This window comes from Cetorhinus maximus, chromosome 16, assembly GCF_964194155.1.
Source record: "Cetorhinus maximus chromosome 16, sCetMax3.hap1.1, whole genome shotgun sequence".
Classification (NCBI taxonomy): Eukaryota; Metazoa; Chordata; class Chondrichthyes; order Lamniformes; family Cetorhinidae; genus Cetorhinus; species Cetorhinus maximus.
In genome coordinates, this window is record NC_135894.1 from 86,268,928 (window position 1) to 86,295,658 (window position 26,731).

A 26,731-nucleotide genomic window follows, 5' to 3' on the forward strand; every position below is an offset into this window, starting at 1 on the left:
CCTTCTTGAACGGCTGCAATCCATGTGGTGTACAAAACACCAGTGAGGGAACGGCAATATATTTCCAAGTCAGGATGCTGAGTGGCTTGGTGGTGGTGTTCCCATGCATCTGCTGCTTTTGTCCTTCTAGATGGTAGCAGTCGTAGGTTTAGAAGGTGCTATCTAAGGAGCCTTGCTGAGTTCCTGCAGTGCATCTTGCAGATGTTACACACTGCTGCCACTTTGCGACAGTGGTGGAGGGAGTGAATGCTTGTGGATGGGGTTCCAATCAAGTGGGTTGCTTTGCCCAGAATGCTGTTGAGCTTCTTGAGCGTTGAGGGAGCCGCACTCATCCAGGTAAGTGGAGTGTATTCCATCACACTCCTGACTTGTGCCTTCTGGATGGTGGACAGGCTTTGGGGAGTCAGGAAGTGAGTTACTTGCCGCAGGATTCGTAGCCTCTGACCTACTCTTGTAGTCTCAGTATTTATATGGCTAGTCCAGTTCAATTTCTAGTCAATGATGGTTCCCACGATGTTGATAGTGGGGGATTCAGCAATGGTAATGCTATTGAATGTCAAGGGGCAATGGTTAGATTCTCTCTCATTGGAGATGGTCATTGCCTGGCACTTCTGTGGCGTGACTGTTACTTGCCACTTGTCAGCCCAAGCCTGGAAATTGTCCAGGTCTTGCTGCATTTGAACATGGACTGCTTCAGTATCTGAGGAATTGCAAATGATGCTGAACTTTGTGCAATCATCAGCGAACATCCCCACTTCTGACCTTATGATAGAAGGAAGGTCATTGATGAAGCAGCTGAAGGTAGTAACCCTGAGGAACTCCTGCAGTGATGTCCTGGAACTGAGACGATTGATCTCCAACAACCACAACCATCTTCCTTTGTGCTAGGTATGACTCCAACCAGCAGAGAGTACCCCCTCCCCCAACCCCGATTCCCATTGACTGCAGTTTTGCTAGGGCTCCTTGATGCCACACTTGGCCAAATTCTGCCTCGATGTTAAGGACAGCCACTCTCACCTCACTGATTAACTCCATTCTGATGAAGAGTCACACGGACTCGAAACGTTAACTGTCTTCCTCTCCACAGATGCCGTCACACCTACTGAGTTTTTCCAGCTATTTTTGTTCTTGTTTCAGATTTCCAGCATCCTCAGTATTTTGCTTTTATCAATCTCACCTCACCTCTGGCATTCAGCTCTTTTGTCCATATTTGAACTAAGGCTGTAATGAGGTCAGGAGCTGGGTGATCCTGGTGGAACCCAAACTGAGTGTCAGTGAGCAGGTTATTGCTAAGCAACTGCCGCTTGATAGCACTGTTGACGACCCCTTTCATCACTTTGCTGATGTTCGAGAGTAGACTGATGGGGCGGTAATTGGCCGGGTTGGATTTGTCCTTTTTGTGTACAGGACATACCTGGGCAATTTTCCACATAGCCAGGTAGATGCCAGTGTTGTAGGAACAGCTTGGCTATGGGCGCGGCAAGTTCTGGAGCCCGAGTCTTCAGTACTATTGCTGGAACAGTGTCCAGGCCCATAGCCTTTGCAGTATCCAGTGTCTTCAGCCATTTTTTGATATCACTTGGAGTGAATGGAATTGGCTGAAGACCGGCATCTGTGATGTTGGGGACCTCCGGAGGAGGCCGAGATGGATCATCCACTCGGTACTTCTGGCTCATGATTGTTGCAAATGCTTCAACCTTACTTTTGCACTAACATGTTGGGCTCCTCCATCATTGAGGATGGGGATATTCGTGGAGCCCGCTCCTCCAGTGAGCTGTTTAATTGTCCACCACCATTCATAACTGGATGCGGAGGGACTGCAGAGCTTAGATCTGATCCGTTGGTTGTGGGATTGCTTAGCTCCGCCCGTCACTTGCTGCTTACGCTATTTGGCACACAAGTAGTCCTGCGTTGTAGCTTCACCAGGTTGACACATCATTTTTAGGTATGCCTGGTGGTGTTCCTGGCATGCCCTTCTGCACTCTTCGTTGAACCAGGGTTGATCCCCTGGCTTGGTGGTAATGGTAGAGAGGGGGATATGCTGGGCCATGAGGTTACAGATTTTGGTTGAATACAATTCTGTTGCTGTTGATGGGTGCCCAGTCTTAAGTTGCTAAGATCTGTTCGAAATCAATCCAATTTAGCATGATGGTAGTGCCATACAACACGATAGAGGGCAGCCTCAATGGGAAGACCGAACTTCCTCTCCATAAGGGCTGTGCGGTGGTCACTTCTACTGATACTGTCATAGGCGGGTACAACTGCGGTAGGCAGATTGATGAGGATGAGATCAAGTATGTTTTTCCCTCTTGTTGGTTCCCTCACCACCTGCCGCAGACCCAGTCTAGCAGCTATGCCCTTTAGAGCTTGGTCAGCTCAGTTAGTAGCTGTGCTACCGAGCCACTCTTGGTGATAGACATTGATGTCCCCCATCCAGTGTACATTCTTTACCCTCAGTGCTTCCTCCAAGTGGTGTTCAACATGGAGGAGTGCTGATTCATCAGTCGAGGATAGCGGAGGCGATCCACTTAGGAGAGTTACTGACCAATGTGGAAGGCACTGTAAAAATTCAACTGTTCCTTCTTTATTTCAAGAACCTCTCTGGTAATTCCACTGCAATAAGTTGATCCACAATACTCACTACAACTGTTTAACAGGCAATGTAGTTTTAGGATTAAGCCTCAAGAGACTTGAGTCTACTGAATTAGAATTTCTATAATACCAAAGATAACAGTAGCTCTGTTAATGGATGACATTAGTATAATGGTGAGAGATGTCCTTAGCTCTAAAGATCAAGATGTAGAATCTGTTTGAGTAGAGATAAATAGAAAAAGGTAAAAAGTCACTTGAGAGAGTAGTTTATTGGCCCCCTAAAAGTAACTAGATTGTAGGACAGGGTATACAGGAAGAAATAATGGGGGCTTATAAGAAAGGCACAGCAATGAGCATAGGTGATTTCCATCTACATATAGATTGGATGATCAGACTGGCAATGGTAGCTTGGAAGATGGGTTCATAAGAGTGTTTTCAGGACAATTTCTTAGAGCAGCACCTTCTGGAGCCAACCAGAGAGCAGGCTATTCTGGACTTGGTAACGTGCAATGAGACAGGATTAAATTAATGACCTCATATTACAGGAGCCTCTAGGTAGCAGTAAGTATGATTGAACTTTGCATTGAGTTTGAGGAGGGAAGACTGGTTCTAAGACTGGTGTTTTAAGCTTAAATAAAGGCAATTAAAAGGGTATCAAGACAGGGTTGGCTAAAGTGAACAGAGGAATTAATTTTAAGGGGTACGTCAGTAAGGATGCAGTGGCAGGCATTTGAGATATTTCCTAACTCAGCAAAAATTATGTTCCAGTGAGAAAAGGCTCTAGGAGAAGGATGAACCATCTGTGGCTAACTAAGGATGTTAAAGATAGTATCAAATTGAAATAAAAAGCATACACTTCTGCAAAGGTTAGTGGTAGGTCAGAAGATTGGACAGAATTTAAAAGCCAGCAAAGAATGCCTAAAAATATAACAAGGGGTAAATTAGTATATTAGAGTAGGAAAGCTAGCTAGAAATATAAGAATAGATACTAAGAGTTTCTAAAAGCATTTAAAAAAGAAAAAAAGTAAGTCTTGGTCCTCTAAGACTGCGTGAGTCTGGGGAATTAATAATGGAAAATAAGGAAATGGCAGAAGCATCGAACAGATCTTTTGTGTCTGGCTTCACAGTAGAAGATAGAAATAACAGCCCAAAGATACTTATAAGTCAAAAGGTTAAAGGAAGGGAGGGACTTAAAACATTTACAATCACTAGGAAAAGGATACTGAGAAAACTATTAGAACTAAAGGCTGACAAGATCCCAGGACCTGATGGAATTCATCCTAGGGTCTTAAAAGAAATGGCAGTGGAGATAGTAAATGCATTGGCAGTAATTTTTTTCAAAATTCCCTAGATTTTAGAAAGGTCCTATCTGATTGCAAAGTAGCAAATGTGATTTTTCTATTCAAGAAAGGAGGGCAACAGAAGGCAGGAAACTACAGGCCAGTTACCCTAACGTCTGTCACAGGGAAATTGCTAGTATGCATTATTAAGAAGGTTACAGCAAGGCACTTATACAATCTTAATGTAATCAGGCAGAGTCAATATGGTTTAGTGAAAGAGAAATCATGTGTGACCAATTTATTAGCATTTTTTGAGTTTGTAACAAGCAACATGGATAAAAGAGAACCTGTAGATGTGGTATACTTAGATTTCCAAAAGGCATTTGATAAGTTGCCACATCAAAGGTTACTACACAAAATAAGAGTTCAAGGTGTAAGGGGTAACATATTAGCATGGATAGAGAAACAGAAGCGGAGAATAAGGATGAATGGGTCATTTTCAGGTTGGCAAGATGTGTCACAAGTGGAATGCCACAGGAATCAGTGCTATGGCCTCCTTATACGTTCTATATAAATGACTTGGCTGAAGGGACTGAATGCATGACTGCTAAATTTGCTGATGACCCAAAGACAGGTAAGGAAGTAAGGATAAAGCAGTCCGCTTGATTGGCACTCCATTCACTACCTTCACCATTGACTCCCTCCACCACCGATGCATAATGGTAGAAGTGTGTACAATCTACAAGATGCACCACAGCAACTCACCAAGGCTCCTTTGACAGCACCTTCCAAACCTACGATCTGACCACCTAGAAGAACAAGGGCAGCAGGTGCATGGGAACATCACCACCTGGAAGTTCCCTTCCAAGCCACACACCATCCTGACTTGGAAATATATTGCCGTTCCTTCACTGTCGCTGGATCACAATCCTAGAACCCCCCCTAACAGCACTGTGGGTGTACCTACACCACATGGACTGCAGCGGTTCAAGCGATTCACCACCATCTTCTCAATAGCAATTAGGGATGGGCAACAAATGCAGGTTTAGCCAGAGATGCCCACTTCCCATGAAAGAACATTTTTTTTTTTAAATTGTGGTGTACATGAGGACATAGATGAGTTAAGTGAGTGGACAAAAAAAATTGGCAAATGAGTATCATGTGGGAAAATGTGAACTTGTCCACTTTGACAGGAAGAATAGAAAGCAGCATAATATTTAAATGGAGAAAGATTGCAGAACTCTGAGGTACAGAGGGATCTGGGTGTCATGGTACATGGATCACAAGAAGTTAGTATGCAGGTACAGCAAGTTATTAGGAAGGCAAATGGATTGTTCTCGTTTATTGCAAGGGGAATGGAATATAAAAGTAGGAAAGTTGTATTACAGTTGCACTGGGCATTGGTGAGGCTATATATGGAGTACCTATGTACAATTTTGGTCTCCTTACTTGAGAATATAATTGCAATAGAAGCAGTTCCGAGAAGGTTCACTCGACTGATTCCTGGGATGAACGGGTTACCTTATGAGGAAAGTTTGGACAAGTTGGGCCTGTATCCGTTGGAGTTTAGAAGAATGAGAGGTGATCTTATTGAAAAACATAAGATCCTCAGGGGAGTTAACTGGGTGGATACGGAGAGGTTGTGCGAGACTAGAACTAGGGGTCACAGTTTAAAAATAAGGGGTTTCCCATTTAACACTGGTATGAGGAGAAATTTTTCTTCTCAAGTGTGTGGCATTCTCTTCCCCAGGGAGCAGTGGAGGCAGGGTCAGTGAATATTTTTAAGGCTGAGTTAGACAGATTCTCAATTGCCAAGGGAGTCAAAGGGTATCAGGAAGGGAAGAAAAGTAGAGTTGAGGCCACAAGCAGATCAGCCATGATCTTATTGCATGGTGGAGCAGACCTGAGGGTCTGAACAGCCTATTTGCGCTCCTAATGCGTATGCTCGTACAACCATTCTTTGTTATGCAATCAATACCAAAACTAACCAAATTACAAATTCATCCCGACATTCCCATCCTCATCCCAACCTCGCAAATTCTTAAAACGGTCATAAAGATCTAACTTGTATAATATGCCCACTTCCATACACTTTATATAAAAATGCTCCAAACTCAATCACTGAGTTTGCATTAAACTGGGTGGGCAGGGCCATTTAACTTTGCAGTTTTTTTAGATTCAATGAGGTCATGCAAAAAAAATCTAATTACATGCTCTTGGAATAAAGACAGCCACACAAGGTAATGGTAGATTGCTCTATATTCGCCACCCAGTAAATCTTAATGAACTTTTCACTATCCATATATTTTCCCCATTATTTAAGTTCCAGGAAAATTCAGTTCATTTGCACACCACAGCTATATATAAAAAAAACTCCAAATGGAAGTCTACTTTATTTTAGTTTGCTGCACAATTCAGAAAAGCATTCAGCAAGATACCAGCCGTATCTGTGACACAAGAATGCAAGACAGCTCGTCTTCTTGTCAAAATGTAACATGCCCACAGCAGAAGAATCTGTTGTGAACCACTGCTGACACCATACCCCCTCCCCAACACCCCCACCCCCCTAGTGAAACATGAGCTACTGTATGAGGAGAAATGGCATTCCAACCCATTGGCCTGCACTTCAAGTTGAGTACTTACACATAGCATCTATAGGATATTACATCAGCAAAGAACTACTGAAGTAATTTCACAAGCTTTAAAATATCTAAACTGTTGGCCCCTTTTGCACTATCAAGATTATCACAACGGTAGAGTTTGTGATTACACTGTACCAAAGACCCATATAGATTTGGAAGTTTTGCTTCACAGAAGTATTTTTCTTGCACAAAACACAAATCAGCTTTAACAAATGAGTTTCCTGTATTATGAAATAAAATAAAAATGGTAATTGATTAGTTTTCACTCTACATTGGCCTGGATTTAAAACACTCTACCTCTCCCAGTCACACAAAAGCTGCAGATACTATTTTTATACGACACAAAAACTATTATAGTTGTATCAACTTCTTGAGGGCAGGTCTCAAAACCACTGCAATGAAAGAAGACGAACTTACTCTTTGGCTTTACCAAGCTCCACCCAGCAAACACAGCTGAAAAGTAGCTATTCCCATAATACAGGCAAGTGCACAAGGCCCATTCATAAGAACTTAGTATGAGGGATATTGACCTGCAGGATAGCCCATCGTTGCTTTGGGCTCACAAATAAAATGCACAAAAGCTTTTCAACTTCAAGTCAGTTGATGTATCTGCTTATGCCTATCTTTAAGCCTATATATCTAAGTTCTAAAAATTAACATAGCAAATTAACATCCATAACTCATTTATATTTCTCCCTTCTTCTAACTATGCTTCAGTTCTGCCGAAGGGCCATGAAGGCTCGAAACGTTAACTGATTTCTTCTCCGCCGATGCTGCCAGACCTGCTGAGTTTTTCCAGGTAATTCTGTTTTTGTTTTGGATAGACTTGGGTTGTTTTCATTGGAGCAGAGAAGACTGAGGGGCGACCTGATCGAGGTGTACAAGATTATGAGGGGCACGGACAGGATGGATAGGGAGCAGCTGTTCCCCTTAGTTGAAGGGTCAATCACAAGGGGGCATAAGTTCAAGGTGAGGGGCAGGAGGTTTAGGGGGGTGATGAGAGGGGAAACTTTTTTTGCCCAGAGGGTGGTGATGGTCTAGAATGCGCTGCCTGGGAGGGTGGTAAAGTCCTTTAAAAAAGTACCTGGATAAGCACTTGGCACATCATAACATTCAAGGCTATGGGCCAAGTGCTGGTAAATGGGATTAGGTAGGTAGGTCAGGTGTTTCTCATGTGTCAGTGCAGACTCGATGGGCCAAAGGGCCTCTTCTGCACTGTGTGATTCTGTGATCTGGGGCACAACTTCCAAACTCCATGTTTAAATGCAACAAAAGGTCTAACACAGACTGGCAATATCTGGCAGACTGAAATTCATAGAGCATCATTAAAGCTAAAACACAATGGGTGCTTTTACCTTGCTACCACAAGGAGTGGTTGAAGCCAATAATATAGATGCATTTAAAAGGGAGGCGTTTAAAAGGGAGAATGGGAATAGATAGTGGTTAATGCTGATAGATTTAGATGAGGAAAGACGGGAAGAGCGGCACATTGATGCTGGCTTGGACTGATTGGTCTGAATGGCCTGTTTCAGTGCCGTATACCCTATGTAATTTTACTTTACAGCAAGATGATCACAAAGTATTCCAATAGCGAACATTAAAGCTGCAAGGGTAGATTGGAAGGCAGGGAGTACAAAGGTTTCATACCTTCATACCCTGAAAGCCTCAGCAAGTTTTACAGTTCAATACCTCGAAAGCCTCAATCTGTACAAACCACGACAAATACTGCCACACCTGACACTGCCAAAACTGGTCTGAAGGGATCCATCAAGGAGGTATATGGGAGAGGTCATTGTCCCTAGTTAAACCAATAAATTGCACAAATTGTTGGCCGGGTTTTAACTAAACTCCAAAAGTACCACCTGGACCCCTCCCTCTGGATTCTTACCTTCTCTTGATCTTTTCATTGGGAACTGTCGACGTGACATTAGTCGTCTCAATTTCTCTGCTCCTCTCACCCACTCTAACCTGTCTCTCTCTGAACTTGTTGCACTCCGTTCTCTCAGATCCAACTCTGACATCTGTTCTGATGATGCCACTTTCAAAAACAGTTCCTCAGACATGTCTTCCTTCTTCCTCTACCGAGGTTTTCCACCCACAGTGGTTGACAGGGCCCTCAACTGTGTCCGGCCCATCTCATGCGCATCCGCCCTCACACCTTCCTCTCCCTCCCAGAACCATGATAGGGTCCCCCTTGTCCTCACTTATCACCCCACCAGCCTCCGCATTCAAAGGATCAAACTCCGCCATTTCCGTCAACTCCAGCATGATGCCACCACCAAACACATCTTCCCTTCACCCACCCCGGCGGCATTCCGTAGGGATCGTTCCCTCCGGGACACCCTGGTCCACTCCTCCATCACCCCCTACACCTCAACCCCCTCCCACAGCACCTTCCCATGCAACTGCAGAAGGTGCAACACCTGCCCCTTTACTTCCTCCATCCTCACTGTCAAAGGGCCCAAACACTCCTTTCAAGTGAAGCAGCATTTCACTTGCACTTCCCTCAATTTAATCTACTGCATTCGTTGCTCCCAATGCGGTTTCCTCTACATTGGAGAGACCAAACGCAGACTGGGTGACTGCTTTGGAGAACACTTTCGGTCTGTCCGCAAGCATGACCCAGACCTCCCTGTCGCTTGCCATTTCAACTTTCCACCCTGCTCTCATGCCCACATGTCCGTCCTTGGCCTGCTGCATTGTTCCAGTGAAGCTCAACGCAAACTGGAGGAACAGCACCTCATCTTCCAACTAGGCACTTTACAGCCTTCCAGACTGAATATTGAGTTCAACAATTTTAGATCATGAACTCTCTCCTCCATCCCCACCCCTTTCCGATCCCCCCCCTTTTTTTTTCCAATAATTTATATAGATTTTTCTTTATCCCACCTATTTCCATTATTTTTAAATGTATTTCCATCCATTGTTTTATCTCTACCTTTTAGCCTATTTCGATCCCTTCCCTTCACCCCACCCCCAGTAGGGCTATCTGTACCTTACTTGTCCTGCTTTCTACCCTTAATTAGCACATTCCTTAGATAATATCACCACCTTCAACACCTCTTTGACCTTTTGTCTATCTCCACCTATCACTGGCCCTCTATCTAGCTCTCTTGTCCACCCCTCCCTCCCCCCGCCCACCCCCCACCCCCCATAAACCAGCTTATATTTCACCTCTTTTCAATTTTTACTTCGTTCCGTTGAAGAGTCATACGGACTCGAAACTTTAACAGTGCTCCTCTCCGCAGATGCTGCCAGACCTGCTGAGTTTTTCCAGGTATTTTTATTTTTGTTTTGGATTTCCAGCATCCGCAGTTTTTTGCTTTTATCCAAAAGTACTTGATTGGCTGTTAAAGTTCTTTGGAATGTTGAGCTTATTAAAGTTGTTATATAAATGCACGCCTGTCTGTCTGGAGTTAAAATTGAACCCACAGTTTTCTGATTTGAGCTTAGAATGAAACGGAATAGAACTGAAACAAACTGGCATTTCGGAACTTGGTTCTTTGGGGATTAGGAATCTGCAAGTGGATTCATAAAAGTCATTAGATTTCTGAATTGCTCTGTATTTGCTGACTACCATGTGACTTTTATTGCTATGTACAAACACATAGCAGCCACAGATCTTTCTGTCCCGATAGCATTGTTTGCATTTTGATGGCTGGCATTGTCTTTTGGTAGTTAAGGCCACGATGTTCCCTGGAGTGTGTTAATATTTGCATGATATTCCCAGTAACATGTAAACACTGGAGTGATGTAATTGTTTGCTGATCAGGTGCCAAAATGGCAACTGAGCTAATAGTATGGAGGGAGCAGCTCAGCAAAATATACTCAAAGCAACTTTTCATGACTGTTACTGTAGAATGAAGCTTTCTGGTGGAACCATTAAATGTTAACAGAACAAGGTCAGTTGGACCATCACGTCAGGGTTGCTTTCACAAGCCCCCTATATCAATCAGAGTCTCCTGCTTGCTCCCTATATCTATACCTTTTCCTCTTCAAGCAACTATCCAATTCAATTCAAGTATGCGAATCTATGATTCGCTGTTGGATTAACAACACCTGTTCCCCCAGAGGTGCAGAGAGGCATAAGGATTTGCGATCGGTCTTTCCAAACTAGACAGTGAGGTCCATCATGCCCATACAGACCCAGCATCCAAAAGTCTGTAGTTCAGCAGAAGAAAGGAATGGTGCTAAATTGGAGTAGGAAGGGGAGTCAGGTGTACAGTGGGTGGCAATATTAGGCTTCTTGGCTTGTGTATTATCTAAAATATCTTAAGCTTCTCTTGCTGATAGGCAGGAGTTCCTTCATGACACTTCAGCTTACATCAGCAGATTGAGGTAGAATCATAGTGCAGCCAGATTCTGATTCCTCCCATCAGCAACAATACCAACACAGCCATGACAAAGCAGTACCGTACTCACCTTGCCTCAAAAATGCAGCACAATACCTCAAATCCAGGAAATTGCTCAAACTCTTCACCAGTTACTGCAACAGTTTGACTTTAATGACATGTTGGACAAAGTGAAGCTGGAGTATTTGGCTAAGACATAAGAACTAGGAGCAGGAGTAGGCAATTCAGCCCCTTGAGCTTGCCCCGCCATTCAATATGATCATGGCTGATCCATTTCAGCCTCAACTCCAATTTCCCACCCTCTCCCCATAACCTTTAAACCCATTACTAATTAAAAATCTGTCCATCTCCTCAAATTTATTCAGCATCCTGGCATCCACTGGTCTGAGGTCGTGAATTCCACAGATTCACGACCCTTTGAGAAAAGTAAATCCTCCTCATCTCGGATTTAAGTCTACCACCTCTTAGCCTAAAACTATGGCCTCTGGTTCAAGACATTCACATAGAATTTACATGTACAAAAATGTGTCATATATCCCAATAGGTTCCTGCTAGTATTTATACTCCACACAAGCCCCCTCTCACCTTACTTCATGTCACCCTTTCTCCCTCATATACTTGTCTAGTGGCCCCTTAAAAGATTTTGCGACTCTTTGTCTCAAAACACTCCATGTGTTAAGAAATTTCACATTCTAATCACTAAGTCAATAAGTTATTTACAAATGGAAGAGAGCAGATTTCCTTCCCTAAAGGACATTGGTGAACCAGATGGGTTTTTACGATAATCAACAATGGCTTCATGGTCATCATTGAACTTATAATTCCAGATTTTTATCGAATTCAAATTCCACCATCTGCCATGGTGGGATTCAAACCCGGCTCCCCAGATTGCCAGTCCAGAGACAATACCACCACATCAACGCCTCTCCGGCACGTTTCACAATTGTACATAAGCGAACGTGCAACCGGTGAGCTGCACTACTCTCGGGACTTCGGGCAGCAATGGCAGTCATCAGCGCCAGCCTTCGCAGGCAGCACCACATCATTTTTAGGGGGCTCACAGGCAGGTCTCTACCTAGCTGACCAGCTGTAAGGCTATTCAACGACTACAGGGCTATGGCTTTTTTGACGAAGGTAAGTGGTGGCCTCAGGCAAGGGAAGAGGCTACAGGGTGAGGGCTGTACGAGAGAAGTGGGGTATCCCAGGGTGTGTGTGTGGGGGGGGGGGCAGATGTTGATCTGTGCAAGTGGCCTCAGGATGGTGAGGGCTGAGGAGGCAGTCTCCAGAGGAGATGAGGCCAGATGGAAAAGTGAGGGTGTGTGTGAGAGAGTGACTGGTGATGTTCCTTGAGCTGGCAGTGAGATGCCAGTGAATGTGTGATGGCCTTGTGAGTGAGAGAGTTTAGAGTGATGAGATGGTTGCCTTACCCAGGCGGCACGGATGAGATCATTCACCTGTTTTCTCCAATGGATGGCTGATCTCATGAGCAGCCGGGGCACTGACCACCTCTGCCACCGCCTCCCAAGCCCAAGCGGTGAGATTGATGGGCCTCCTGTGGCCAGAGCAGGGGTACAGGACATCGTGCTGGGACTCCGTGGCATCCAGAAGGCATCCCAGGGATGTGTCACTGAATCGGGGGAGGGGGGGCACTCTTCTTGGATTTTGGGGCCATGTCTTCACCGGAGCTGTTGTGGGCTGCAAGCATTGAGAAGTGTGCACGCGTGGCTGCAGTTTAGAGCTGCACCCTGTGAGGAAGCAGCAAGGCAACCTTGTGACGCACAAATTGGAGGCCGCCTGTCAGTGAGACAGTGTGTTTCCTGTGGCTGCATAATTAATGAGGTTGGAATGGGGGCAATACGGTGCTAAAACCCACTATTATAGCCAGCAGGCAAAACTACATTTTCCCCGCCCGCTGCCACATTCTGTGCAAGTCTGGGAGGATTCTGCCCTGAGGACATAGCTGGTCTGCCTCTTCCCTTTGACTGCTGAAACACGCTGTAGACTTTCAGCATCATTCATACTTAATGTGGTAACTATGTTTGCATTACAATGAAAGAAGAAAGCTCCCACTTAAATTGCTATTATAGCAATTTACGAGAACAACTAATTCCTTACCAGATTGGTAAGAAGTGCATTAGTCAAGAAGTTCCTCTGTCCAAGTCAAAGCATTGCGAGAACAATAGCAACGTAGTATGGAGGAGAAGAAAAATGCATTATTTATGCCTGCCATTGTTGACTGTTTTGAGTGTTGCAAAAGATCCACAAAGCAGTTGATCTTCTATGTGTAAGGAATGTTTTCGCTGATACTATTCCCCAAGTATTAACCACTAATACTCTCTACCTCCTTTCACAAATCAGTTGAATATATTTAACATTAATATTTCTGTAAAAGCTTTGATTATTGATGACACCATTTATCATGGAATAGTTTAACATACGAAGAGAACCTGCCCTGTAGTTATTGAGTCTGTGGATTAGTGAATAAGTATCAGGAGTATAAACCTTCTAGTATTTCAGCACTCTTACAAAATCAGACTTGGAAACTAATGTCAAGCTACATTGTCCTGCCATTAAACAGTATAAACAAAGCTGAAAGCCAAAGCAATTAAGTTTAAAATATGAAAATGGAATGGTTCCAAGCACTTAAGCTGTGATTGCAGCAACTGCCATGAAAGACTCAAGAAATGTCTGCCTGTTCCTCCAACAAACTGGCAGCATGTGTAGTACAGGCACTCTCTGTATATCACTAGCTCCACTATTTTAACTAGAGCGACAGAGAGAGTGTGTGTGTGTGTGTGTGTGTGTGTGTGTGCACGCGCACGATGGCGTAGATTGTAAAAGAAAACTTTTACTGTACAGAAATTTTGTTGCTATGCATTGCAATAGCAATGTGACTCTTTGCATCCAATAGCTCCCACCATATTTATTTTGCCATATTTTTATGCCCATCTCTGAACAGCGACTTCAGTACATCAATCCCCTGCTTTCCCTTTGGCTGTTGGTTTTCAGTGTCCATAAGACATGCTAGACTATTTTGTTGCGCTCGAATGGCAATATGAATACATTTTTACTGTAAATCTCCACTCTGTAGGGAAGCACCACTATGAATAATACATCTAGAAGCATTTCATTTTTATGCTAAAATCAAGCATCTCAAAATTTCACAAGAACATTTTCACTTGAACAAGGAGGACTTACATTTATATAGCACCTTTTCACATTTCTCAGAAGCATCTCCAAGTGTTTCATGTATGGTGAATTTTCTGAAACTCCATAACCATTATGTAGGGAAAAGTAGCAACAGCTTTGTTCAATGAGATAAACAATTAGTGCATTTTTTTTGGCAGGTATTGTGTAGAAACAACCTGGTCATCTTCGCAGTCATCAAATCTAACTAAGAGCACCAGAATAAACAAATTTGACTATGATTAACACAAAGGATACCACTTCCAAAATTGCCACTGGTGTGTTAGCCTAGATTATGTGCTCAACTTGTGCTGCTTGACCACATGAGAGAAAGCATGCATGAGGCAGAGGTTACATTATTAGTACTTCTGCTGTGTAAATGCAAATATATCCAAAAACTTCAGTGCATGGCCCGAAACTGGTCCATCTTCATTAGTGGCACATTTGTTTTAAGTTTGTACATTCGATTCTCCACAGACACCTATGAAAATGCAGGCAGAAATATCTGATATCGTAATGAGTTACCATTAAATGACAAATTACTTTTTTGGACTGAAAGGGTGCTTTCCTCTACATTAGCTTAATAGACGCAGGAAAAATGTCCACGTGGGTGGCAGTATGCCGAGCTAGTTAACTAAGCCAAACTGCTGAATCTTTAGGCATGTCTTAAACCATGCTCTGCAAATAAATGCAGTGTTGCAAATAGCAATGCACTTTCTTTATTTGGAAACTAACAACCTTCTAATATTATACAACTGAGTCAGGCTCAAGCGCTTTGTGACAAGAGACATGTAAATCAAACTGCAGCGAGACATTAATAACTTGAATAGAAAGAGGCCAAGATTGTGGCGGGCTTTGTAAAGCAACTTGAACTCATTAGGTTAGGGAACCAGGAATTAATGAAGCTCAGCATGGGCAGTGGTAATGAGAGAGTGCGCATCTGAACTCAGGTTGCAGAGTTTTGGATAAATTGAAGTTTGTAAAGCGTGACGGTTGGTTGGGAGGCTGATTAGAAGGGCATTAAGAAGTCAATCTTTAATCTATGAAGGCACAGATGGATGAATGAATGCAGCCCATTTGATCTCATCATTCCAGAATAGCTTCTGCTCTCTGCAGCTTTTTAACATCTACCTGAAAAGGCAGAACCTTGGCATTACATCCTGTGCATAGGACAATGGGCCAGAATTTGCTGCCAAAGGGCGAATTTAATTTACAAATTATGAACGTGTAAATCACTCAGCAAACTGGGGAAAGAGAAGCACCTTGAATTGTAAATGGCCACAAGTTGCTGGATGATTGGGGCCGCTTCACTGTTAGTCTTGCAAAAACAGCAGCTTGTCCTCAACCTCACCATAAGTTTCAGAAGTTGCTGCATTTGTGCATCAATTGCCAATTAAATTCACTGCAGAAAGTTAGGACTGGTGCTCAACAGTGCAATTACCTTTTCAGTACTAAGCTAGTAATGAATTAGGAAAGCTAATAGAATGTTATCAATTATTGTGAGGGGAATTGAATACAAAAGTAGAGAGATTATGTTTCAGTTATAAAGGGCATTGGTGAGACCACATCTGGAGTACTGTGTACAGTGTGGGTCTCTTTATTTAAAGGATAGGAATGCATTGGAAACAGTCAGGGAAGGTTTATTAGACAAATACCTGGAATGGGTGGGTTATCTTATAAGGAAAGGTTGGACAGGCTAGGCTTGCATCCGCTGGATTTTTGAAGAGTAAGGCATCTTGTTTGAAACATAAGGTCCTGAAGAATCTTGACAAGGTGGATGTGGGAAAGAAGTGGGAGAATCTAGAACTAGGGGTCACTATTTAAAAATAAGGCATCGTCCATTTAAGACAGAGATGAGAACTTTTCTCTGAGGATAGTGGGAATTTGGAACTCTCTTCCTCAAATGGCAGTGGAAGCAGACTCTGAATATTTTTAAGGCAGAGGCAGATAGATTCTTGATAATCAAAGGGGTGAAAGCTAATTGGGAGTAGGCAGGACTGTGGAGTTAAGTTTATAATCAGATCAGCCATGACCTTATTGAATGACGGAGCAGGCTCGAGGGGCCAAATAGCTTATTCCTGCTCCTAATTTGGATGTTTGTATGAGTTTTATGTTTTTAAACTGTCACCAAGCTCTCCAACCAAGAGAGAGAACCACTGAAACTGCAGAGCCCCAGTCCAGCAAGTAACAAATTGTTGTTGGAGATTATAAAATTTAAAAATTTTATAATTTTTTTTCTTAATTTTCCTCCCTTCATGAAACCTTTACCTCACTTTATTTCTTTTTCTGTAACTGCTTTGACTCTAATTTACTCCATTTCCTTGGTTTCTTCCTCAATCCTGAAATCACATTGGTTAAGGAGATAAACTGTCCCCTCATTCGCTAACCTCCCAGGTGCCCCTTATTAATTCGCACTTCCACCAATCCAAAAGCAAAATACAGCAATGCTGGAAATGTAGCAGAAAATATGTTTTCAAGTTGAAGGGGGAGGGAATAAAGTCTGACTAAAAGGGTATGCTAGGAGATCTGCCACTCCAGAAAATTCAGGGCCAATTCCAGTGCGGCACTGGAACAGCTTAAAGTATGGGTTCAAATGCTGGGCTGGACTCTGAAGAAACATGAATGTGATCAACATGCAATAGACCACTAATTTCTACCCATTGCCTGGTTCACCTTCTTGAAACCACACTATTCTAGCTTGATTCCTTTGTTTCCCAATGAAATCAGTTCATCCCAAAAAAACGTGCATCTCACAAGTGAACAATTACCTGCTCATAAGTATGGCTCCACATTCCGTCCCCTCCTATTTATTGTCTATACACGGCCATTTGGTAACATTACCTGTAAGCATAGGATCAGGTTTCATACGTATGTTAAATGATACCCATCTAAATTCCTTGCCTTCACCGTTGACTCCAAAGCTATCTGGTTCTAGTTGACGAACATCAAGGTCTGGATGAGTCACAATTTCCTGCAGCTGAAGTATTGACAAAAACGAAGCCGTCCTTTCCGGTTTCTGCCAGTATCCATGACCCTTTACATCTGTCCTATCAACTTACTCAGCTGCTCACTCATGCTAGCTCGGATGGCCCACAATGTCCACATCCAGTTTAATCTTGAGCTAATCTTGATCTGTTGGAAACTAACCTTTTCTACTTCAGCAACATTTCCTATTTGCATTCCTCCCTCTGCCATAAAAATCCCAATCTGTCTTAAAGACTGATTTATTTTCTAACCAGCCTCATTCTATCTATTGTTTACAAAATCCAATTGATCCAAAACTCTGAAACCCTGGCTCAGATCATGCCACTCCCATTCGCACTCTCCATGCTAAGCCTTAAGACTGTTAGTGGACAGGGAACTAGTAAGTTTCTTGCCCTTGCTTAAATAAATCCCACCACAGCCCTGAAAAACTCAGCAGGCCTGGCATTTTGTTTTTATTTTATGTATTCTCTGACTCTGGATCACAAAGTTCCAATTCAATTCCACCTCTCATTAGCCAAGGCTACAGTAAAACTGACAACAGCTAAGGTATCCATATGGCAGACTTGCAAAGCAAACCCTGGTCCTGCTTTCACTGAACATACATTTGAGCACTTTGCAGCAGAGGCCACTGAACAGGATTCAGGTGTAGGAACTCTGGCAGATCGTTTTTCTGCTCCCTGGCTCAGGGTATTAAGATCAATTCTAGCAAGGCAAACTCCTGCCCTTGAAACCAGCTAATTTAGCAGCGAATCAAGCCTGGGACTTTCTGGTCTATATGACATAGTGCCAGGTAGAAAATGTGATGCATTTAAACCATAAACATATTGAAGGAAATATGAGAAATATTTTTTAAAATCTCATCATAACTGAATTTTGAAACAACTCAACTTTTACCTGGTGCCTCTGGGTACCATATCAAAACACCACAATGAACCACACTGAAAACTACAGACCAACAACCAAAGGAAAAAAGACTATTGTTTAGTAGCATTTCTCTTCCCCTCCAAAAAGTACTTCTTCAAACTTCATTCTTGCAATATTGGCATCACTAACAAGGTCTGCAATTATTGCAGAATGCTTGTCACCGTTAAGCAGGTGGCTGAGAACCACCTCTTTGAACCATAACTTGACTAAAAATATTCCCAGGTTGTTATCTTTACCCAAGAGAAAATGGGTCTCAAGGGTGAAAAATAAAATATAAATAGGAATGCCAGATGATGTACTTTTAAACTTTTAAATATGTAAGCAGGCCAATCACTATGCAATAGTCAGGCCTCAGCTACAGTCCTTCATAAAATAGATACAGATGAGGTAGGCCATTGGGCCCATTTTACAATAGCCATCCAGCAAGACAGGCAATGATCACAGTTCCAAGAAGACATGAGATAACAGCAGGTTTCCCTTTTGAGGGGGAAGTAAGTGGAACTCTGCTTATTAGAGCAATGCTGTGCAATTTGCAAAACCACACAATGTTAGCAAATATACTACATAATTACATAAAAAGTATTTAGTAAAATTAGTTAGAAAGCAGCAACTGGATCTTTTCCTTTGCATGTGGGTGGCATCTAGCTTTTAATTGTTTAACAACTGGGGTGCAAAATATCAGAACACTATCCTTCCTAAAAAAAAGATTCAGGTGAAGATTAAAGTTGAAATGTATCACAGTTGTAAAATCAACTAGTTGTACAAACTTTAGGTGTCAATATGTTTTTACTCCTCAGTCAACATCACAAAAGACAGATCTTGTGACATGATGGTCATTATTACGTGTTAGTTTGACAGAGTTTGCTGTGCACAAACTGACAGCCACATTTCAGTGTTACAACAGTGACTACGTTTCAAAAAGTACTTCGTTGGCTGTAAAGCACTTTGGGATGTCCTGTCTCTCAACCCTTCCGCTGCCCCACCTAATCTATGACATGCTTCTACCTCTTTAACCAAGTCCCTGTCCTAATAACCCATTTTGCAGCACAGAGTCAAATTTTGCTTGATGTCTATTCCATGAAGTGCCTTGGAATGTTTTACTGTAATGACAGCACTATATAAAATACAAGTTGTTCTAGGATTATACCACTTGGCATGCCACGCTTCCTTGTAGATGACCAAAGGGGTGCTGAAGGAGTTGTGTGTGCAGGTGCATAGTTCTAGGGAAGACGCAAGTTAAAAATAGGAAATCAGGATAAATTTCATCTAAAAAATGCTCTCTAATACGATCGGTTGTAAAGGTTATTGAGAAGCTTTTCTTAGCATTGGTCAGCATGACAAATGCAGTTAATTTAATTACCCTATTGCCTTTTTAAGTTCTGGGTTTCATCATGTAAATACCATGGGAGAATGGAGGTGGTGCTATGAATGCACAAATTATACATGTGCGACACCATCTATACACACTTTTACAGTGGATACCTGAACAGTGATCAGTAGTGAAAACCATGGCTGATATTTCCCCTCCATAGCTCAGGTGCACTGAGAACATGCGAGGAGGGAACAAAACTTCTGTTGAATATGAAAACTGGATTACATCTTCCCATCAATAGCACGAGTAAACAAAATGAAGCTTCCCACTCTCTTGCTCTCCCCCTCAATAACCAGATGATATTGGATGTTTATAGGGTGGGCACCTTCTGATCAATTTCATAGTTAAAAAGTACAACTCCCATAAAATTTAGAAGCACTTTTTCTGCAACTGAGTCCAAGAAGCATAATCAAAAGGAACCTTAGCCCTTTACTTATGGGTTCTGCTCTTTAATCCATTAACTAAAAAGGCTTAATAAAACGATATTTTAAGAAAGATAGAATTTAACTTGAAAAATTTAGACTATTTTTTGCCTCCTTTCAAAGTTTTGCCCCTCCTTTTTCTTAAACCATTGGCTTTGTTGGGATGCAGCTTTACTGATGGTCACTATCCAGGATCTTGCCACTCTTAAATGTAACTAGCGAAAGTTGCCAGGCCAATTTACCAAAAGGGGAGTAGGGCGAGCTTCATTTAGCTTTTAGAAACATACGCGCATAGATTTTCAGAGCCAGTTACCAGACAGTAATCAGGTACAGGAACCCTGGCTGGTGTTTCCCTGCCTGAGTCAGAGTACCACCATTCCCCCCACCTCCATCATCCAGGCTGAGATCAATTAACTCAGCAGAGACTAGGAGGAGCATCACAGCTAAGGCCACATGCATACAGATCCCCTGCCAACACGGATCCCTGGACAGCAATTAAGACCAGCAACCCCAAAAAAACAAGTTTCTCTTCCCTAGCCTTGGAGGGTTGACGTCTTTCAAAACGCCGGCACATTCAATTTCGCTCAATCAACTTAGTGATCAGTGACTGAAATCGACACCTTGCAGTTCTGTACAACTCAGTTACCCTATTGTCTTAACCATGGTGGAAACCCAAAACTTGTAATCTGCAATATGGTAAACACAGCTCGCGCCCTGCTGCACCAAACTGTTAAAATGAGTGAAATACTTTCTCAACGAAAACAAAATTAAATGAATCCGCATTAAATGATTTTAATTATTTATTATTAAATATTTTAAGTTTAAGTTCTGGAAAATTCTGCGCGCACTGTGTGGGGAAGTGTGTGTGTGACTGATAGCTGTTCTGGGTCTGGTATGCGTTATCAGCTGTACTGGATATAAAAAGAAACGCTGCTGCGCGGTGCATGGAGAAGGAAAGGAAACTTAAATAAGCCTCACTTACCGCGGTGGAACCGGACTGGCTTGCAATAAAGACCTTGATAACCATGATTTCTCTCAGCGATTGACCCCAGAAGAAATAAGAGCAAAAAAAAGAGACGAGGCAAAAATATCTGCAATGATCCCCGACCTTCTCAGCTCCCAACCATGCACAAAAAGCAGCTTCAGCGCACCACAAGGAAGCACAGCTGCGCAAAGCCAACGAAGTCCGCCTGGGAGACCGAAGGCCCGCCCCTCTAGGGCGCATTGATTGGCTAGGAGGAGCTTCAATGGCGCTGCACCAATGGTAAGAGGGCTCATGAGTGGCCAATCGACCTGTCAATCATTATACCCACCCCCCCCGGGTGTGAGTGGCGCACCCTCCCTATATGGCAAGTGAACGGGACGAACCAATGAGATTGTAGGACGGCAAACTGCAGCGGTGTAGTTTGCACATGTTTAGAAGTTAAACATTCATTTTAATCATTTTAAATGCCTGTATTTTGTCTTTGCATAGTGAAAACTAAAATACAGAGTACTCAACTATTTACCTTATCGATAGAAAATAGCAGCAGCAATTTCCTTTCCACTCCGTAAATGGGGCTTGTGTGGGAACGGTCAGATCGACAAGTCAAGATATATAAAAAATTAAATCCGCCAATGCTAAATATCCAAACTATAAACAAAAATTACTGTAATTTTATAGCAGGTGAGCTAGTTGACCAGGATGGTTAGCTATAAACTGAGGTGGAAAGAGAAAATGCCACAGAGACCTTGTAGATCAATAAAATTTTTAAAATGGAGATTGTAAAGGTGCAGAATATATAGATAACTACTTCAAATTTTAGGGCACTGTAGACAGCTAAAGAAGCTTGACACCATCCAGGACAAAGCAGTCGCTTTATTGGCACCCCATCCACAAACATACATTCTCTCTACCATCGACACACAGTGGCAGCAGTGTGTACCATCTACAAGATGCACTGCAGGAACTCAGCCAGGGTCCTTAGACAGCACCTTCCAAACCCACGACCACTACCCTGTAGAAGGACAAGGGCAGCAGAAATGTGCACACCACTACCTGGAGGTTCCCCCCGCCCCCTCCCAATGGGGCTAAGGACCAATACATCCCCTGGACCTGATGGGTTGCATCCTAGGATATTAAAGGAAGTAGCTACAGAGATAGTGGATGCACTGGTAGTAATCTTCCAAGAATCCTTAGATTTTGGAAAAATCTCAGAGGATTGGAAAACTGCCAATGTAACACCCTTACTCAAAAAGGGAGTGAGACAAAAAACAGGTAACTATAGGCCAAAATAAAAGCAAAATACTGCGGATGCTGGAAATCTGAAACAAAAACAAAAATTGCTGGAAAAACTCAGCAGGTCTGACAGCATCTGTGGAGAGAAAGACAGAGTTAACGTTTCGAGTCCAGATGACTCTACTTCAGAACTAAAGAGAAGTAGAAATGTGGTGAAATATATACTGTTTAAGGGGGGTGGGACAGGTAAAGCTGGATAGGAGGCCAGTGATAGGTGGAGGCAAAGGAGAGATTACAAAAGATGTCATAAACAAAAGGTCGAAGGGGTATTGATGGTAGTGATACTGGCTAAAGGAGGTGCTAATGGAGACATTAAGAGTAGAAAGTAGGATGAGCAAGTGACAGATGGCCCTAGTAAGATTGGGGTGGGGGGAGGGGATGGTGTGGGAGAAAAGGTCAAAACAGGCTAAAAGGTGGGGATAAAACAATGAATGGTAATAAGTTTTAAAAATAATAATAGAAATAGGTGGGGAAAAAATTGTATATATATAAAAATTTAAAAGTAAATATTTGAAAAGGGGGATCAAAAAGGGGTGAGGATGGAGGAGAGAGTTCATGATCTGAAGTTGTTGAACTCAATGTTAAGTCCGGAAGGCTGGAAAGTGCCTAATCGGAAGATGAGGTGCTGTTCCTCCAGTTTGCATTGAGCTTCACTGGAACATTGCAGCAGGCCATGGATAGACATGTGGGCATGAGAGCAGGGTGGAGTGTTGAAATGGCAAGCGACAGGAAGGTCTGGGTCATGCTTGCGGACAGACTGAAGGTGTTCTGCAAAACGGTCACCTAGTCTGCGTTTGGTCTCTCCAATGTAGAGGAAACCGCAATGGGAGCAACGAATACAGTAGACTAAATTGAGGGAAGTGCAAGTGAAATGTTGCATCACTTGAAAGGAGTGTTTGGGCCCTTGGACAGTGAGGAGGGAGGAAGTAAAGGGGCAGGTGATGCACCTTCTGCGGTTGCATGGGAAGGTGCCGTGGGAGGGGGTTGAGGTGTAGGCGGTGATGGAGGAGTGGACCAGGGTGTCCCGGAGGGAACGGTCCCTACGGAATGCTGACGGAGTGGGCGAAGGGAAGATGTGTTTGGCAGTGGCATCATGCTGGAGTTGACGGAAATGGCGGAGGATGATCCTTTGAATGTGGAGGCTGGTGGGGTGATAAGTGAGGACAAGGGGGACCCTATCATGGTTCTGGGAGGGAGAGGAAGGTGTGAGGGCAGGTGCGGGAGATGGGCTGAACACAGTTGAGGGCCCTGTCAACCACCGTGGGTGGAAAACCTCGGTTAAGGAAGAAGGAAGATAGTCAGAGGAACTGGTTTTGGAAATTGGCATCATCGGAACAGATGCGACGGAGGCGAAGGAACTGAGAATGGGATGGAGTCCTTACAGGAAGCGGGGTGTGAGGAGCTGTAGTCGAGGTAGCTGTGGGGGTTGGCAGGCTTATAATGAATATTGGTGGACAGTCTATCACCAGAAATTGAGACAGAGATCAAAGAAGGGAAGGGAAGTGTCATTCATGGACCATGTGAAAATGATGGAGGGGTGGAAATTAGAAGCAAAATTAATAAATTCTTCCAGGTCCAGACGAGGTCATGAAGCGGCACCGAAGTAATCATCGATGTACCGGAGAAAGGGTTGTGGGAGGGGGCCTGAGTAGGACTGGAACAAGGAATGTTCCATATAGCCCATAAAGAGACAGGCATAACTGCGGCCCATGCAAGTACCCATGGCCACACCTTTTATTTGGAGGAAGTGAGACGAGTTTAAGGAGAAATTGTTTAGTGAGAGAACAAGTTCAGCCAGACAGAGGAGAGTGGTGGTGGATGGGAATTGTTCGGGCCTCTGTTCAAGGAAGAAGCGGAGAGCCCTCAGACCATCCCGGAGGGGGATGGAGGTTTAGAGGGATTGGACATCCATGGTGAAGAGGAGGCGGTTGGGGCCAGGGAACTGGAAATTGTTGATATGATGTAGGGCATCAGAAGAATCATGGATGTAGGTGGGAAGAAACTGGACAAGGGGAGAGAGAATGGAGTCAAGATAGCAAGAAATGAGTTCCGTAGTGCAGGAACAGGCTGACACAATGGGTCCACCGGGATAGTCCTGTTTGTGGATTTTGGATAGGAGGTAGAAGCTGGTAGAAGGAGTTAGAAGTAGGAGGTAGAAGTGGTGTACTGTTGATGACTGAGTTGGTGAGAGACAGTGCGTGGAAGACAGCTTGAGTACATGTGGTGACTTAGGCAAGGGGAACCTTGGATGGAGAGTTCGAAACCCTGGAGGTGAACCCTTGCGGAAGGCATCTGAGAGAAAGTGTTGGTTTGGGAGAAGATTCCAAAGCGAGTTCTTGGAGAGTGAGATTGGAATCCCTCATGTGAAAGATGGAGTTCAGTGAGACTGGTTGGCTCACAGTGTGACAAGCGTCTGGGGGGAGTTGAGGAGAGATCCATCACTCCTGATTAAGGCGGCATCTGTCACTTGGTTTCAGAGTGTGGTCTATCTGACCACAGGGTGCCTATTGGTACGTGGACTGTGTACTTACTGTTGGCATTAAAGTATAAGATAGCTTTTGTAACTTGTATTATCCTTACAAATCTGTATATGTCTGTAAAGGTATAGTTGTGGGTGAAGGAGTATTGTAATATAGTTCATCTTTTCTTGTTGAATAAATGTTTTTTTTGTTAGAAGTTCATCAGCTGACTTTGGTGACTCTGTTCAGGAGCCTCTCTCCATGTACCTAAACAAACAAATAAAAATTAGGATCTATCAAGCTAGGTTCAATCCTGGGATCAGGCTTGTCCAGGGGTAACCTCAGCTGGGGATCATATCAACATTCACTTCCCTCATCCAAGACATTAATATATATTGTAAATAATTTGTGGCCCCAGCACTGATCCCTGTGGATATCCACTAGTTACAGGTTGCCATCCTGAAAATGCCCCCCTTATCCCAACTCTCTGTCTTCTATTATTTAGCCAATCCTCTATCCATGCTAATATACTACCCCCAACACCATAGGCTCTTATCTTGTTAAGTAGCCTTTTGTGCGGTACCTTATCGAATGCCTTTCAGGAATCCAAATATATTACATCTACTGGTCCCCCTTTATCTATCCTGCTTGTTACCTCCTCAAAGAATTCTAATAAATTTGTCAGACATGATTTCCCCTTTATGAAGCCATGCTGACTCTGCTTGATTATATTATGTATCTCTAAATGCTTTGCCATTACGTCCTTTATAATAGACTCTAACATTTTCCCAATGACAGATGTTAAGCTAACTGGCCTATAGTTAAGACCATGGTATTCAACCATGTCCGACCCATCTCCCGCACCTCTGCTCTCGCACCTTCCTCTTCTTTCCAGAGCCATGATAGGGTCCCCCTTGTCTTCACTTTTCACCCCACCAGGCTTTCAACACACCACCCTGCTCTCATGCCCACATGTCTGTCCTTGGCCTGCTGCAATGTTCCAGTGAAGCTCAACGCAAACTGGAGGAACAGCATCTCATCTTCCGACTAGGCACTTTCCAGCCTTCCGGACTTAACATTGAGTTCAACAACTTCAGATCATGAACTCTCTCCTCCATTCCCACCCCCTTTCCGATCCCCCCCTTTTCCAATAATTCATATATTTTTAACATATTTATATATTTTTATATATATTTTTCTTTTCCCACCTATTTCTATTTCTATTATTTTTAAATGTATTTCCATTCATTGTTTTATCTCCACCTTTTAGCCTATTTCGATCCCTTCCCCCCACCCCACCCCTACTAGAGCTATCTGTCACTTGCTCGTCCTGCTTTCTACCCTCAATGTCACCATTAGTACATTCCATAGCTTAATATCACCACAGTCAACACCCCTTTGTCCTTTTGTCTATGACATCTTTGGCAATCTCTTCTTTGCCTCCACCTATCACTGGCCTTCTATCCAGCCCTACCTGTCCCACCCCCATCAACTAGTTTATATTTCATCTCATTTCTATTTTTCCTTAGTTCTGATGAAGAGTCATACGGACTCGAAACGTTAACTGTGTTCCTCTCCACAGATGCTATCAGACCTGCTGAGCTTTTCCAGCTTTTTTTGTTTTTGTTTCAGATTTCCAGCATCCGCAGTATTTTGCTTTTTATTATAACAGAACACCACTGTTTCCCATGCCCATAGCAAAGAGTTACAGACCTTCAGCCATCTCTTTGGACTTTCTTGCCTCTTGCAATTTGTTCTCACTTTAAATGCCCCCCTTATCCCAACTCTCTGTCTTCTATTAGTTAGCCAATCCTGCTTTCTGCAGCTTTTGTCTCTTTAAATCTGAAGCTTGGAGCCTTTCTCTCTGCCCCTCCTCTTAACTTCACTTAACAGGACCTTTTCCCCTTTTCCACTCCCCAGGATTTTTAGGGTTTTCCTTTGGTGAATCTGTTCAGTAGCCACTCTCCACATATCTAAATAAACAATTAAAAGTTAGGATCTATCAAGCTGGGTTCCACCCTGGGATCAGGCTTGTCCAGGGGTAACCTCAGCTGGGATCGTATCAACATTCACTTCCCTCATTCAAGAAATTTATATATTGTAAATAATTGTGGCCCCAGCACTGATCCCTGTGACTCTCCACTAGTTACAGATTGCCATCCTGAAAATGCCCCTCTTATCCCAACTCTCTGTCTTCTATTAGTTAGCCAATCCTGCTTTCTGCAGCTTTTGTCTCTTT

The 26,731-nt window shown here is 43.2% G+C and overlaps 1 protein-coding gene across 14 annotated transcripts in view; it reads right to left on the minus strand.

The window, feature by feature from the left end:
• The window catches only part of LOC144691787 (adapter SH3BGRL-like), a 40,773-nt gene extending 19,829 nt beyond the window's left edge, over positions 1–20,944 (minus strand). For 12 of the 14 annotated variants that reach the window (XM_078560274.1, XM_078560275.1, XM_078560272.1 and 9 more), the window contains exon 1: positions 14,065–14,170. In XM_078560274.1, the coding sequence (XP_078416400.1) occupies positions 14,065–14,115 (51 nt within the window). In that variant the 5' untranslated portion in view covers positions 14,116–14,170. Of the gene's footprint in view, positions 1–14,064; positions 14,180–20,737 lie in introns of those variants that run through there. The other 2 variants (XM_078560271.1, XM_078560270.1) reach the window with 2 other exon arrangements.
• Between the last annotated feature and the right edge of the window lie 5,787 nt (positions 20,945–26,731).